Raw genomic sequence first — 16,031 nt, 5'->3', positions numbered from 1 at the left:
AATCAAAATTGAGGGACAGTGAAGCATAGAAAATCTGGTATTACAAAGCCAAATCAGTTTACTCAAACTCATGCTCAGATATCCTTTAAATTGTACTTGTTGCACTCATGGTAGAAGCCCACTATTTTGACTAGAAGCAAGTCCAAGTGGCAGATACACCTTTAATAAAATTCAGATAGTATCTGTGTGAGTGCACTGTAGAGCAAATGAAAGACATTTTATAACTCCATATCCCATGTATATAAATATAAACCCTATGTTTAGTCAGACCTCTAGTCAATACAGACATCTTGAAATTGCGTTTATTCAACTTCCTATTTGTCCTTTTGCTTTATTTTAAATATGCTGAATTATTTTAAGGAGATTTTTATCAGCTTTGAATAAAAAGCATTTAACTTTATAAGAGGGTCAGTCCCTTGTAATTTTTATGATGTAAAGCACATGAAGCAGTAATATGCTAGAATTAAGATTAACATCACTTCAAAGTTTTGCTCCATTGAACTCCACTACTTAAAATACTTTAAAGGTTTGCTTACACTATCAGTGATATCAACAGCCCTGTTGATGTTGCTGAAATTGATCTGGATTCCTGTACCTTACGATAATCAGTCGTGTGGCCACTGCAAGTTCTTGAGGGAGGAGAAAACATCTATCTTTACCTTTGTATAATTATATGACTGGTATAATAGGTTTCCCAGCTGGTAAGGCTAATTGCTGTAGGTATAACTATTCAGCTATAAAGCTAATAGGTACCCGGATTCATACCTACTTTCTCACACTACATCTATGTGACTTGCATTGAGTATTGCAAACACCTGCCATCACTACGGTTAATGAGAGAACACTTGACAAGAGCTTTCAAGATACCAATTACAAATGTTAGCTCTCTCAAATTTACAGCTTTCAAATACCTAAGATGTCAGCATCTGTTTGGGATGACTTTTGGATGACAGATTCACTTGCAAGTCCTCTTTCTAGGTGACGTGCCTGCTGCAAGAGTCACAGTGTAATTGATAGGGTCACTGAGCTGCCTTGTTACTAACAGCTCATTAATCCTTCCCAGGTTAAGAGGCAAGAATTGGGTTGGTTTAACATACAGCACTGCTTCTTGTTCTCAGCAATCTCCCTTCTGTCCATGATGTACCACAGGGACAGACACTTCAGGAAGACAAGATGATAAACACAGAGTGCTCTTATGTAGCAAGATGCGTCTGAATGCTTCATCCTTCACAGAAGGCTGGTTTTACATCGCAGGCACAGATTCTACAAGTTGCTTCCAGGTTCCCCAGCCTCCAGCCGCTTTAAAGATATCAGGATCTGGCCTAGCACTTTCAGCTGATTGGAAACTAATTTGAGTGAATCCCTCCCTCTTGATGCAGCAAAGCTTTCACCCAGAACTATCTGGAAGATTAGTGGGGTGGTGGTGGTGTGTGTCATCTGTTTTAAAAGCTTACTTGCTTTTCTCATTATGGTTCCACAGAAGTACACACAACCATCTTTTTTCCTGAGGAATGAACTATTTCAAGTGCTTCAGTTACATCTAGTATCAAGCCTTATCCAAGGACTTATTAGCATTTACTTTCCTATTGCTTGATTTATTTATTAACTTTAAGTGGTTTGCTTGAAGAAAACTTCTAACAGTGTACTTGGATGTTGATGTTGGTATAGGAATAACATATATACAACATATATATATATATATATATATATACATACATATATATACAACATATATATATATATATATATATACATATATAATATATATATATATACATATATATATAACATATATAACTCTCTCAACCTTTTTGCAAAGAAGACACACAACATACCAAAGAAACTCCTCATCTGTTTTAGTACAGTAAAGGCAATGCAAATTCAATGTTCACTGCTTAGCTCTATTTTCTTTCTCAGCTGTTCCAAAATGAAGCAAATCTCTCCAGTCTGTACAAAGTGACTAGTGTTCTCCAGAGGACTGTTATATATAATTGAAGTCAGCTTGACTTAAGTGCACTGTTTGTAAATATTGATGTACACATACTACAGCACTAATTGTTTTCATCTGTAATCCTAAAACAGAATTAGCCATAATTGTTCAGCTGAGTTACTTCAGTTTAGTATTCAGTTAGTCAAGGTGACAACACCACTTGTTACAATCCTACTGTACAGCAGATGATTTCTGAAGTTTCTTTCCTATCATACAGCTTCCAACCATGGGACAGGTAGCAGAACCTGCAGTGCAACACTTTGTGCATTAGAGAAACATAATATTATTCTGAAATTATTGCAAATGTCCTTTATGTTTCCCACACCACTTAAAGCAGTTCCAACAGGAATGAGACTTAAACAGAAGTGTTAGGCTGAGCTATTTCATTTTCTAGGACAACAAAATCCAGCAAATCTCTTTATACCTCTCCAAGCATCAAGGCACATCCACAAGTACAGGATCAACAGTTTGAAAGAAAATATCTGCCTTATAACACCTTCTTCTACTCGAGAATTTAGAGTTCACTGTACTTAAAATTGAGTCATATAATACTGATATCAAGCTAGACAAGGTCAGAACCACATATACTGAAGGCCAAACAGGCTCTCTTCCGACAGGTATTTATGCTGTGCCGCACAATGCCACACAGATGGTTAAGCTAGTATCAGTTCCAAAAGCAGTCTGATCTCAAAAGCCCAATATTTCTCCCCAGCTCACTACCCTTACACTCAGCAGCAGTTGGGGACTTGTCTGTTCTGAATGCAGGAACTTCACCTGGAATCCTGATGGTTTTGGTATACTAATACCTGTAAAAGCACAGATGCTCCCTCTTCCACCTTTCTGCTCCCACTATAACCATACACAGCACCTGGAGGCAATCCCAGACTTTCCCATTAACAAAATTTTTTTATCCCTTGTCCTACTGTGCCTCCAGAAAGTGCTAATGAGCTGTGTGTCCATATGATCCTTGGATGCCTTCAGCACCGATGATGCTTGAAGTGTTGTGTTTAGTGCTCCACTCCCCACAGGACACAATTTTTTTTTTTTTTGAGAAGGGTGTTTAGGGATGAGCAGACACCCAAAACTAAGTTCAAAGGTATAGTCTCTGGTACATAACGGCAGAAAACCTGATTTATTTTTTCTTAAATATAAATTAATTGTGCAACTTAAAAGAGCTCTATCTGAACAGTCATTGAGCAACTATATACCATCTTGAAAAACAGGTTCCTAAACTTAAAGAAAGGAACAGACAGAAGTATTTTGTTTTGCAGAGGTTGACTTGTTTTTTAATATCATATATTTATACATGAATTTAAGTTTTGGAGTGGCAAGCTTTCACCATATCAGAGAATCCTAGGAAACCTCTCTTGTATGACTATTTCAGCAACACAGCCTTCCTCTTCATTTGATCAGAAAAGTTATATCTGCCCACGATCCGAAGCCAAGCATTGATAAATTGGAATCACAAGTGACATGTAACATAAACTAGCTGTCTGCAAGTAAAATACAGAGAATGTAATTTTCATGCAACAAATCGCACAACTTGCCACTCAAGAAATATATGCTATCTGATATTCAGAGCTGCTCTGCTTTCAGTACTATACATAATAATGCTACATTTTGCTACAGTACAGTTACAACAGCAATGACCAGACAATGTCCATAAGGCCAGAAAAGCTTTGGCAGGATATTAGGGTAATTGGGTAATTAGGGTAGAGCAGATCTTTCTCCTTGTTCACACAAAGCAAACAGCATCTCCAACATTGAAGTTCATTCACTGACTGATCAAATCAGGCCCTAGTCAATCAACAGCTGGTTGGTTTTGCAGACTGACCTGCACATTATTAATCTGGGCTGTTCACAGAACAGAGAACTGGCAGAAAGCACATGCTGTATGATAAGGGACGTTATGGGAGTCTGAGTGTGAAATGAAAAATGATGCAGAGAGTTAAGCAAGGGGACATAGAGATAAGAACACAGCAGGTGACAAAATGAGAAGGGACCAGCTCCTTAATATGAACAAAAATTTTCTGGTGTCATTTTCCACCAAAACACCTTTTTTTTTTTTTTTTTTCTCCAGTGACAGGAACTAGCTTCTTTCCTGAAAGAAGCTGCTGACTACTGCGTTTTAATTTTTTTTTTTTCTCTCAGGAAAATCAGATTTTTTTTTCACCATTTAAAAACCATTTTGTAATTGTTACTGCTAATAAACCTACTGTTGGCTGTGGCACCGTGCATTTTTTCTCACAGTAGACAGATACTATAGCAGAGATCTAAGGGGTCAAATAAAAACAAAAAGAAGTAAAATAATGCTTGGCAAGTCAGTTTTACACTCATGACCACAAGCTGTGTTATTAACAGTTCACAAGGCTGACTATGCTAATAAAGCCATTAAAAGACAAAAGGAAGAAAAGCTGATGTGCAAAGCTATCAGCAAAGGTATTGGCAACCTACCTGACTGTTGAACTCATTAACAAAGCAAATCTACTTCGCCCTACAGTTTTGAAATCTATATTAGTTTGTAACATTCTTTTGTAAATACAAGCTTGTCTGCAACAGAACCAAAGACAACTAGCTTACTTCCAAATTTTGCCCTTTGCTCCAAAGCTCTTATCTACCTTCTGCTTCTTGCCATCTTTCCACATATCTGCCAACAGACAGCAACTTCAGAGCAATCTGCCCGCCTTCCCCACCCAAAAAAAAAAACAAAACAAAACATAAACCTGCACAGCACCGTCCTCTCCCAAAGCCTACCTCTTTTAGAGAGGCAAAAAAGCCCGGAAAAAGAATCCTTCCTACACAGCTCACTGCAAACACCTCACACAGTACACTCCAACACTGAGGCGTTCAACTTCCATTTTTTGGCAACACATTCACAACTGATAGGCCTTCAATTTACATGCAGTTTGGATACATGTTTTGCTTGCACATATCAGGTATTAGAATAATTTGCAACCCCAAATCAGTCAGAATATTCTGCATACTTTACAGTGCAGAAGCACATTGTTAATACTGCAATATTATTACTAATAATGCAATATTGACCTTCTGTGGAAAAGCTATGGTACTTGAGCCTACATGTGAGGTATAATAATTCAGTCAAAGTCTCTAATGAAGAGCAGACTGCCAAGTCAGCTGGACAGGGCAAAACCAAACATTCTCGGGTATCAGCCCAAAAACTATTCCCTTAACAAGAGATTTCCAAGACAGACTACATAGAAGGTAATACTTCCTTGTTACAGAACTTAACAGAGAACGTATTTCTTAGATATGTGAAAGAGCTTCTGTAAACTATGACTTGAGTTTCTTTTAGGCTTGCCAGTATTCCATCATTTGCTCACATTTACAAGATAAATCAAAAATCAACACACAAAAACCCCACACTTGCTGAAACAGAGTTGGAAGTAATTCCACTAATTCTATCGAGTTTTTGCCTCACATTATTTAAGTACTTAAGTATATAAACTCCAAAACTTATATAAATATATTTTGCAACTTTGGGTACCTATATTTAAATCTGCATTTCCTTCTGCCACAGATATTCATATAGGGTTTTTTATATTGATTTTTTTTTCATGACTATGTATGGTACTTCAAGTTTCATAACATTTGCTTGCCTCCCCATTCTTAATATCAAGTCTCTAGTCTGCATTGTATTGATATTTAAAAAGGTGCAGCTGTCCTTTCACATTTATAACATCTAAATGTCATAATCTATGGTGAATATTATGAATGAACTACCTAGAGTTTTTCATTTTGATCACAAAAGACAAAAGAAATGAATATGAATAAACTGAAGGCACACAAGTAATTTTGCAACAAACCGACAAGCTGCACCTGGCTATGCACTAAAACATCATCATCGTCTGTTATCAAAAGCTCTATATGTGCATTTCCATATTTATATTTGCATTGGTTGTGGAAAAAAAAAGCACAATGTTTTATCCCTCTTTTACACCCCTTTCAAGTTCCTATTTTTTCTCATCTACTCTAGTTCTAACAAGGACTGTCTCCTGGTAAGAACTTCTTGGACTTTTGTAAGAGGAAAAAGTTTGGTTAGCACAACACACTAGAAAAAGACACCAGCCAATTAATTACTACCCTTAAAATAACTGTAGTGCTGAAACACTCCAGTCTCACTTTTGGGGACTCCAGTCTCAACAAATTGGGTCCTAGTAGAAAACTTTTATACTCTTCAACTGTGGAAGAAATATAGCATACATCGTGTCACTTAAATGGTTTTAACTGATTTCACAGAAGTGAGAAATAGCCTTTTGTCAGCTGACATACGAAGCCTCATGAAGAAATTACAAAAACAGATAGTGATATAATCAGTTTCAACACTGCAGTAAACTTTGCTTATGTTTCTACCAGTTTTGAAAACAAGTGAACTCACATTTCATTTTTGGCCTGATCTGTCTTCAGTGCCTTTCACACTGCTTCACTGCTCTTGTCAGTCCCTGAAAAAACAAGTGAAGGACTAATAACACTATTATTAGTGTTACATACACCCCTGGAGTGGGGCTGTATTGGAGAATGGTATGTTTCAGTAGCTGATATTTTAATAGTAGTGATTAAATGGCTAGTGTTTCTCCGTACTTCAACTAACTAAACTTTTCCCTTTTACAAAAATCTAAGACGTTGTTACCAGGAGACAGTCCTTGTTAGAACTTGAGTAGATGAGAGTAAGTAGAAACTTGAAAGGGGTGATAGAGGCATTTATTCAAACACTTTTTAAAAAGACTGTTATGAACTGGGAAGGGATTACTGTGGAGGTGTAGACAGACTTTTTTCCAACATTAAATAACCTATCTGTACTACGTGTAGCCTGTGTCTTCAAAAGACAAAAAGGACATGATAAAAAAACCAACATGATAGAGCTTCATTTAAAATACAGTTTATGGTATCACAAACACAAGAAAAAACCTCACTTCAGATACACAGAAATGATTTAACTGACTTGAAGTTCAGCGTTATTGATTTCAGAAAGTAGAGATGCTAAAATTTGTCACATGTTAAAAAGCTATTCCCAAAACACCAATATGCTACCAAATATGCTCAAATTCAAAACTGGCAACCATTCAAAAACAAATTTCTAATTTTTGTTTTTAATAACAATGAAAAAAGAAATCAGTAAACCTTCCTCATGATACAACAGTTCTTGGCCCAGCTCCATTCAAGTGTTCTTACAAAGTTCCTTTAAGACTTCCAAACCAGACACTGTTAAGCGTTTCCATACTATATAAATCACTTCTTCCAGATGAAAATTGCTCCACTGAGAAGTTAGATGGGTTTATGTAACTCAAAATAAGGAAGACATAGGAGATTTCTCTAATTTTATACGAATTACAAATATCTACTCCCAGAATACCTTCAAGCAAGCAGCAAAACATAAGCTGGGACATTTCCAGAAAGAGGAATAAAAATGACAGTATTCTCTGTTTAATGGCATTAGTCCTTTTTCTTATAACTGGGAAGTAGATAAGCTTTCTAAAACACTATCACATTTGAAAGTATATAGTCAGTATGGTCTTTGATTAAAAAACAACAACAACAAAAAAAACAAACACTACAGTATCACCAGATTGACCATAGACTCAATAGCTGGTCTCTCAGTATAAGAAACTTTTTTAGTAGTCATAAGCTTCATAAAAACAACTTATATATTTCCTGGTAAGTTGTTTTACTACTAGGAAATTGTTAGCCTGCAGAAGAATTGTCAGTCTTTATACTTCTTGTTTTTGAGAACTTCCGTCATCTATTGTCTAGTTTCTATACGCCCGGAGAAGACAGAACTCTACTTGCTTTATGATTTCTCTTAAATTACATTACAGATAGAGAGGCAGTTGATCAAAAGAAATATTGCAACTAAAACAGCAGAGACAAAAGTGTAAGATAGATGTGTGCACCATTAATCTTTCTAACCCCTGAAACGTTAAATTAAAATTTTACACAAATCTTACACCTCAGGAATGCTCTACTAATATCCCTCTTGTTCACCTAGGGGCTTCTCACCATCACAAGTCAGAAATCTTTTGCTATAAGAGCCTAGCTGAGGCAAAGGTATTACCTAAATGTCAGCAATGAGCATGATTCTCTTTTGTTTTGTATCAATCTATTCAAAACAATACTCACGTATTAGTAAAAATGATGTTATTTCAATCAATAACTGATTGTTATTTCAATAGAAATCAACCTTCAAAAAAATGCCCAAACCAACCAAAATACACAATCGAATTTCTTCACATTTAAATTCCTAAAAGAAGTGCATAAAATTGAAAGAAATAAAATACATACAAGTTCCATACTATTGTTATGAATTTATTTTACCTAAGGAACTCAAATTTCATCCAAAGACTTTGAGAGTATTCCACAATTGTGTTGCATTCAAGAAGCATTGATGACAAAGTTCATTAAATTGTCATTTATCTTAATTTTATTATGCAGATATGTCATGAACTTTAATTATTCTAAAGCAAAATTTTGAATTCTTATTTTAATTGTTTTTACATTCCTTTCAAAACAGTCTCATTTTTCTCTATGGTAAATTTATACCAATACAAGAAGCTTCCTAATTCAATATGTTTTCAGGATTAAAGACAAATGACTTGCATTCATCCAAAATGGTGAAAGTTAAAAATTCAGAGTAAAAATGAAGCCTAAAAGGAAAGTATATTGAAGCACTAACAATTTGCAGTATTTCAGAAAGAACGTATTCAAATATTGTGCTAATAAAGACCAATGAACAATTCCTAATCTCATGCCTTTCCAGTTTTACCTTTTTGCATTTTATTTGCAAAATAAAACAAAAGCACGCTTAGCAAGGTAAAAAGTTTTTTTTTCCCCCCCTAGCTAATAATCAAATAGTACTTCAAGGAAGGCAGTTCATCAGCTATTTTTTCTTCAATTTTTGTTACTCTAGTTTCTATAGAGACCACGGTGCAATACAAATTTCAAATTAAAACAAAACCAACTGGGCCTTACCTCTGTCACTGAAGTCATCCACAAGAATGATTTCTGCTATCAGGCTGTCTGGAGTGCGGTTGATAATACTGTGTATTGTTCGCAAGAGTGAAGTCCATCCTTCATTATGAAATGGGATAATTATGCTAGTATTTGGTAGCTTTTCCAAGTACACCTTGTGCTTACAGCTGGAGAGAAAAAGAAGAGTTGTGTAAGCATATAGCAAAGTCTGCCTTGGCATATATACACCATCACCATCTCTGGAATCAAATCCAACAGTACAATCAAACAATACTTTCATGTGAGAGTAACTAGTTAATTTAAAAAAAAATATTGCAAGCAACATACAATAACTCTGAACAAAGCAAAAAAGGAATTGAAGTTCACTGGCTGGAATTAGATTTCTTTTTCTTCACTGGAATCTTTTTCCTGCAATATTATACTCAGAAGATATATTCTGCAACATTTTTAGAATTCAAATCCGCTTATCAGAAAGATTCCTGATATCTATCATGAAGGAAGATAAAATCTGAAATGATCGTTCTTTGTTCACGGCAAACAAAACTTATAAAAGCAGTTTGTTCTACCCAGAGACAAATGCTAGAAACAATTCAGTGTTATTTTCCTGGCTGATACATTGAAAATATGCAACAACATCCACAAGTACAACTCCAACTTCACATCTAGATGTCCAAAATAATTCCTGCTACTATATGTATGTATAGTACAACATAGTTCTGAAAATAGAAGAAAATGTAAACAACCTTTCATTTTGTAAAAAAGCACTGCACCTTCAGCATCTTAACTGAACAGCATCTAACAACAGTGCTTAAACTTAAACACTTTTAATATTGAATTGTTTACATATTTGACGAAAATCCATATTCTTTATCTTTAAAAATACTGGTCTTGCAATTCATTAGCTACTAAAATGAAAGAACATATGAGTAATATTTAGGCTACTGAAACTGATAGACTATTGTTCCCCCCCCCCCAAAAAAAAAATTCAGTAAATGGTAAAAAAATAAAATAAAATAAAAATGAATTATTACTGCTTCCACGAGACAAAGTCATGCTCAAGGTACCTGTACAAATATAAATTAACTGCTTTGTGATAAATCAAGAACACAAAGCAGATAAACCTTCTGACTTACAACTTCTAGGTCCAAAAATGTACAGATATCTTTGCTGCTCTTCAGAAAGAACTATGCATATCAAACACCGCTGTAAACAACATTAAAACCTACATTTGCAGCTTATTTTGCTTTCTACTTTTCAAATGCCGTCTAGAAATCAGTATTCGCTGTATTTGAAAGTTTTCCTAAAAATAAGATTTATATTTGTCAGCCATTTCTTCCAAAACCATAGCAGCAATGAATTTATTGAGAAACCATTTCCATAAATACATTTTCAAAACCTTTTATTAAGTAATTTACTGGTAGAATGCATATGCGCACTGAGAAAAAGGACAGCTACTCTGCACAAATGTGACAAAGTAAGAATTCTTCTTATCTGTGGGAAGGAGTACAACAAAGGAAGCTCATTACTCATACATAGCTGTTTCAGCTGGCAAATTAAGAAAACCACCTATCAAAACCAACACCTACTGTTGTCAATTGTTTGCTGACTGTGATGCTTGGAGTAGAACAAATGCATGTTATTCTTATGCTTTTCCTGAAAGCAAGATTTTTTTCTTTACCATTTTTAACTCCCGTTAAGTAGGTTTTTAAACTTAAGTTCTTCATCTTTTTTGGGGGAGAAAAACAAAAAACACCACACAAAAGATATACACACCCAATGTCAGAATGTTCTTTCTTTTTAAAAAGTGATGTCCTTCCACAGGGGAACTCAATTACCTTCCTGAATAACACTATGCCTTTTTTCCTGGTTGTACTGAAGTTTGTGTATTGTCGTAGTTCAATACCATAACCTTAAGTCTGCAGGGATGGGAAGGTCACTGGATGTGGTATTCTCACCTGTGATTTCAGTGTAATTGCATATTCTAATTGATAAAAACAAGAAAAAAAATTGATGGACTTAGTTTAAAACTATTTTCATTCTTCCTACAGAATTAATTATTTTACTAGGACTAAAAGAGTTATACTTAGAGTATTAAAGTGAAAGACACTTTAAATTTTCTTAACTTGTCTCCATCTTTCCACTACCTTTGACCTTTCTTCCTCATTTATATTTACTTTTCCTTTGACAGTTTTTGCAAAGGTACCTGGCTATATGTGAACTTATTTCTAATACAAGCCACAAACCACTGAAATGCACTTTTCTTACTTTTCCCCCTCAACAAGCTGGTGAAACTGCCAAATTCATAGAAATGACACCTTAAATTCCATCTTTTTCTATTGTTAAGACAGCCTGTTAGATTTCATAGTGGTGGCCTAGTTGCCTTTTTCAGCAAGTTAAATTCTGTTCATTTTTAGCCTCTTGCTCTCCAACATTAAACTGTAACAGAAGATCAGTACATTTTAGAAGACGTAACATAGAAATCCATTTTATCTGAGGTTCTACCTAGCATTACCTATAGCAGAGTATTGCTCGTACTGTGCTGAGGACAGATCTGATGGATAGCTGTAACACTCAAGAAAGGCACATGGAATGCAATGAGAATGCAGTTAGACACCCATGGCTGAGCTATCAGATTTACAAAGAGAATCATCAGAGGCCATGTACCATTTGCTTCAAGTCCATCAATGCATTTCTTCACATTTTAGAAGTGATGCCAAATACCCTGGCTGCAATAAGTCCACCTGGAAACATAGACATTGCTTCCTGTCAACCACTGCTAGTCTTTGAAATAACAATCAGATATTTCTTTCTACAAAATACTGGTCATTGCTAGATTGGAGTGAATTCCATAGATGAAACTACACAGAATTTTAGCATTCTAGAATGCTCTGTGATGGAAGGGACCTTTAAATATCATCTATTCCAACCCCCATGCCATGGACAGGAATACCTCCACCTAGACCTCCCAAAGCCCTGTCCAGCCTGGCATTAACCAACTACCAGAGGTGGGGCATCCACAACTTCTCTGGGCAGAGTTATTATATTTCAATTTGTTAGTGATGCCCATCTCAACTATTCCATGTTTTACTGATGAAAATGTTTAAAACCAAGAAGCATTAACAAAATTAACAGACAAGGTACTACAAAAATACATTCATCTTTAACCATACCACTTTTGCATCAATAAGGATTTTTGGAGGCATTCTTTCAACACAAATTTATCATCCAAAATTCATCAGAGTCCATTTAAAGAGGTCCCGAAAAATTCTGATTGTAATTTCAGACTCACTTTGCTTTATTATTTACTGTTCCAAAGTTCTAAGGTACGTCAATATCAAATTTATTTTTCTGCCAACATCAAATCATTTTGAATTCAAGAGTATGTGCTTTTTGCTCTCACCAGAATAATCCCATTGCAAGTGTTTTGAGCATTCACCAAGAAACAGACCCCAATTTCAACATGTTTACTTTCCAAAATTAATTTAGTTAATAGCTTACATACCCTGTAGAATGAATGTTTCAAAAGGGAGATTTTGATTCTCCACAGAAAGGGCTCTTGAATTACATTTTCTTGTAAGATTTCAACCTTACCAAAATTTATTAAAAATCAAGTTTTATTGTAGAAAGAAAAAATGTGTCAAAGACTACCATTAACATCCTATTTTAAAAATGTTTAAATAATTTAAATGTTTCATTCTTAAAAGTTTTCAAATTATGGTACATGTGCTAAATGAAAATGAATTGTACTGAAATTTTGCACTGCAATTTCAGTACAAAGTTTTATCAAATTCTTATCCACCTTGAAAACATCTTAGTACTTGCATACATATGGTCTGATTACCAGCCTCAAGCTGAACACATCACAACTTATCTGTGCCTTTTCAATGACCGTAGGCTCTATGTAGACTATAAGTGTAATTCAAAATGAACGACAACAGAATTTCTAAACACATTTACTTTAAGGCTTGGGATACTGGGAAAGCCACAAAAGCCTGGAAATAAATCATAAGATTAATATTCAAAAAAGGATAGTAGATTTAAGCAAAATATGCAGTTCAGACAAAGAGTTGAAGGTTTGCTCCAAGACCTACTTCAATACAAAAAATAATTTAGAAAGAAAAGAGTACAGAGTTGATGTCAATAAACATTACTTTATGCTCTCTTTCATGATCAAATCACAATGCAAAAGATAAATGCAGACATACCACTGTAGAGCTTTTTGTCACATGACATTCTGTTTAATGAATTAAGAACATAAAAAAAGCAAACAATGGGGATCTGAAAAAGGGGAACAACTGCTATGTCTTCCAATTTATTATTTATTTATTTATTATGCAGGAAGGTGTTATTTTCTATTTTTAAGCTCATTTCCATTGGAATCAGTTTTTGCCCTGGTAGTATTTTCTCCTAGAATAGCATTTAAAAATAAAATATGAGAAGTTTATAGTAACAAAATTGATTTGCATGGTGAATGAAAATGAGGACAGGTCATTTTACTTCTATACCTCGGTTCTAGATACGTTATAAACCAACTAATTTGAATGAAATATATGTTAGCATAAACATACAATCTCAGAAGAAAACCCACCCATGAAATTAAATAATTTTGGCTATGGGACTGAGGACAGAAAACTACCTGAAATCACTGCAAACTGATTTTTCACTTCAGCTTTGATTGTAAAAAAAAAAAAATAAAAAATTATGAAAGTGTTCTCATTAATCAGTCTTGGCTAAAGATGTTTACTCAACGTCACTGCCCATACTGATAAAAGCATAAATATTCAAGGATGCTAAGAGCACATTATTCAACCAGTTTTCCACCATTTTCATTATGCTTGTCCTCACTTTCATCCTTACCTCCACACTTTTGTTTACCCAGATAAAGCTCAAACTGCTCAGTAGAATTTTTATTGTTTAACATTCAAGTAGCATCTAATCACTTTGCTCAGAAACACATTAAGATGTATTTAAGTTATAGGCTCCTGAAAGTTAAATTGCTTACACAACTAATACAGCCTACTCAATGGTTTATAAGAGACTAGTTACAGAACTAGAGGCTTTGTTTTTCAGTGTTTGATTCTGTCTTCCAAAAAGTAATCCAAAAGATCCCGATCAGTCTTAACTCATATACATGCTCTGATCTATAGGTATATGCCATGCCATATTGCCAGCACAGTGGAACAGTAGGCACCTGCACATCCTATGGAACCATCCCAACTAAACAGACCTAGATATCTACCTCTCCAGAGAACAGGTGTAGGATTATTCCTCGTTTTACAGACTGCAAGATTGAAGTGGTCAGAAGAGTTCACACTAAATAAAGGAAAAATATTAATCCATTCAGTAAACTAGAAATTAGCCCAAAGTCATTTGCTTGCAGTATAATCCTACTTCATTCTGGTACCACTCTAAGGCAAACTGAGAAACAGAAGTCTGTGTTCTTTATGTGTTTTTATTCTTTAAAATTCAAGTTTTTGTACTTTTAAACCACATGCCTACCCTAGACATTTAGAATTGCAGAACTTTTCGGATGGAGTTCAGTCAAAAAATAACTCATGTTTTGGTTGTACTCTTCAAAAAACGAAGAAACGGTTGCCACCAAAACAGATTGCTGGAAAACTAAGCCTTTTATTTCAGAAGCATAGAATTTGAATACCTGAAACAAGAAGCTGGGGAGCATGGGGGTGGAGAAACAACTGCATGTATCTACCACTCTTAGCAGATATACAATTTGAGGGTGAGAGGAACCAGCTGTTTGAACCTAAAGAAGTGTTCTTAACTCAGCACGAGCATCTTCTGCTCAGTCTTAATAGAATCCTACAGATTAACCTTAATAAAATGTTCCAGATGCTTTTGTAAAGGCATCTTTTCTTGTTGTTAAAAATTGCATAGAAGTGCAGCACATCATCACTTATTCATGGAACAACATTAAATCTTAGCTATTGAACTTATAATAAGAAGAATGAAAATTTCTTAGAATAAACAATAGATTTCTGCAAATTTAATGAAAGCTTAAATCTCAGAGTAATTGCTATGTTAAATCTGAAAGTGATTTATAAAGGTCTTGCTAGAAATACGTAGAAAGAAAATAACCATGAAGAGCAACTAGCATCTTGCTAGTTAAGTAGTTCACACCTGTATTTTCTTATTGAATTTATTAATGTTCAGAACAAACAGAGTTTGGTAGAGGCCTGTGCAAGTGGCATTATGTAAGTCCCTCGCTGAAATTCTCAGAATTAACAATTTGGACTTTCCCACAAAATAATATACACAAATGTTTGTGCATGTATATAAAAAATACGGCATAAAGCAGTATTTGCACCAGCATGCATGCATATAAAAAATATGGCATAAAGCTCCATTTGCATCAAATGATGAATTTGGGACAAACTGGTTGCAATGACATTTTTGAGATTACCAACATGAATCAAAAGTTATGAACCATGAATTACATTTTCAAATATTGCTGTCCTTGATTAATCTTGTCTTTCTTTTCAAAAGCTTTCCTTGCATGGTATTTGAGAATCTGAAATCTGTTATTTCTCATCAAACTGAACTATATTCTGCAAACTGACACTATATTCTTTGTGCCCTAGGAACTTTTTTGGGGGGGATTTTACTAGGAAGAACTGAGGTTTTCTACCTGGGTGAGAGTTGTTTCCAAATTAAGTTTTCAAAGCCCCATTCCTCTCTCTAGCTAAAGTATCTTCTTCCTCTCGTTTTTCCTTTATTAGACACATCCCTGTGCACTAATCATATGTCATTTCAAGTATGGCTGCATTTCAGTAACCCCAGAAGTCCTGTAGTTTATCACTGTTCTGAGAAACTGAATTCTGAGAGCTGTACAATATTGTTTATTATACACACATACCAAAGAAGTCACAGAAGTTATGGTAACTATGAAATCAAAATTCGTTACAAAAGGTTAAGGTAGAATTTCTTTGTAAATAACTTGTATAGTGCAAATTTAGGCATGCAGAACTTACAATGCGGAACCTTCTAGCAACTATTTACCTCAAATGTTGTTCCTGTATTTTGTTATTGTAGGTTGGTATTT

At 34.8% G+C, this 16,031-nt stretch overlaps 1 protein-coding gene across 2 annotated transcripts in view; it reads right to left on the bottom strand.

Moving 5' to 3' along the window:
* GALNTL6 (polypeptide N-acetylgalactosaminyltransferase like 6) overlaps positions 1–16,031 on the bottom strand; it is a 467,323-nt gene that overhangs the window by 244,981 nt on the left and 206,311 nt on the right. For both annotated transcript variants that reach the window (XM_068681227.1, XM_068681228.1), the window contains one exon: positions 8,975–9,141. In XM_068681227.1, the coding sequence (XP_068537328.1) occupies positions 8,975–9,141 (167 nt within the window). The remainder of the gene's footprint in view (positions 1–8,974; positions 9,142–16,031) is intronic.

This window comes from Anas acuta, chromosome 4 (assembly GCF_963932015.1).
Source record: "Anas acuta chromosome 4, bAnaAcu1.1, whole genome shotgun sequence".
NCBI classification, from domain to species: Eukaryota; Metazoa; Chordata; class Aves; order Anseriformes; family Anatidae; genus Anas; species Anas acuta.
The sequence above is the reverse complement of the archived record's forward strand: the minus strand, read 5'-3'. Positions and strand labels throughout refer to the sequence as shown.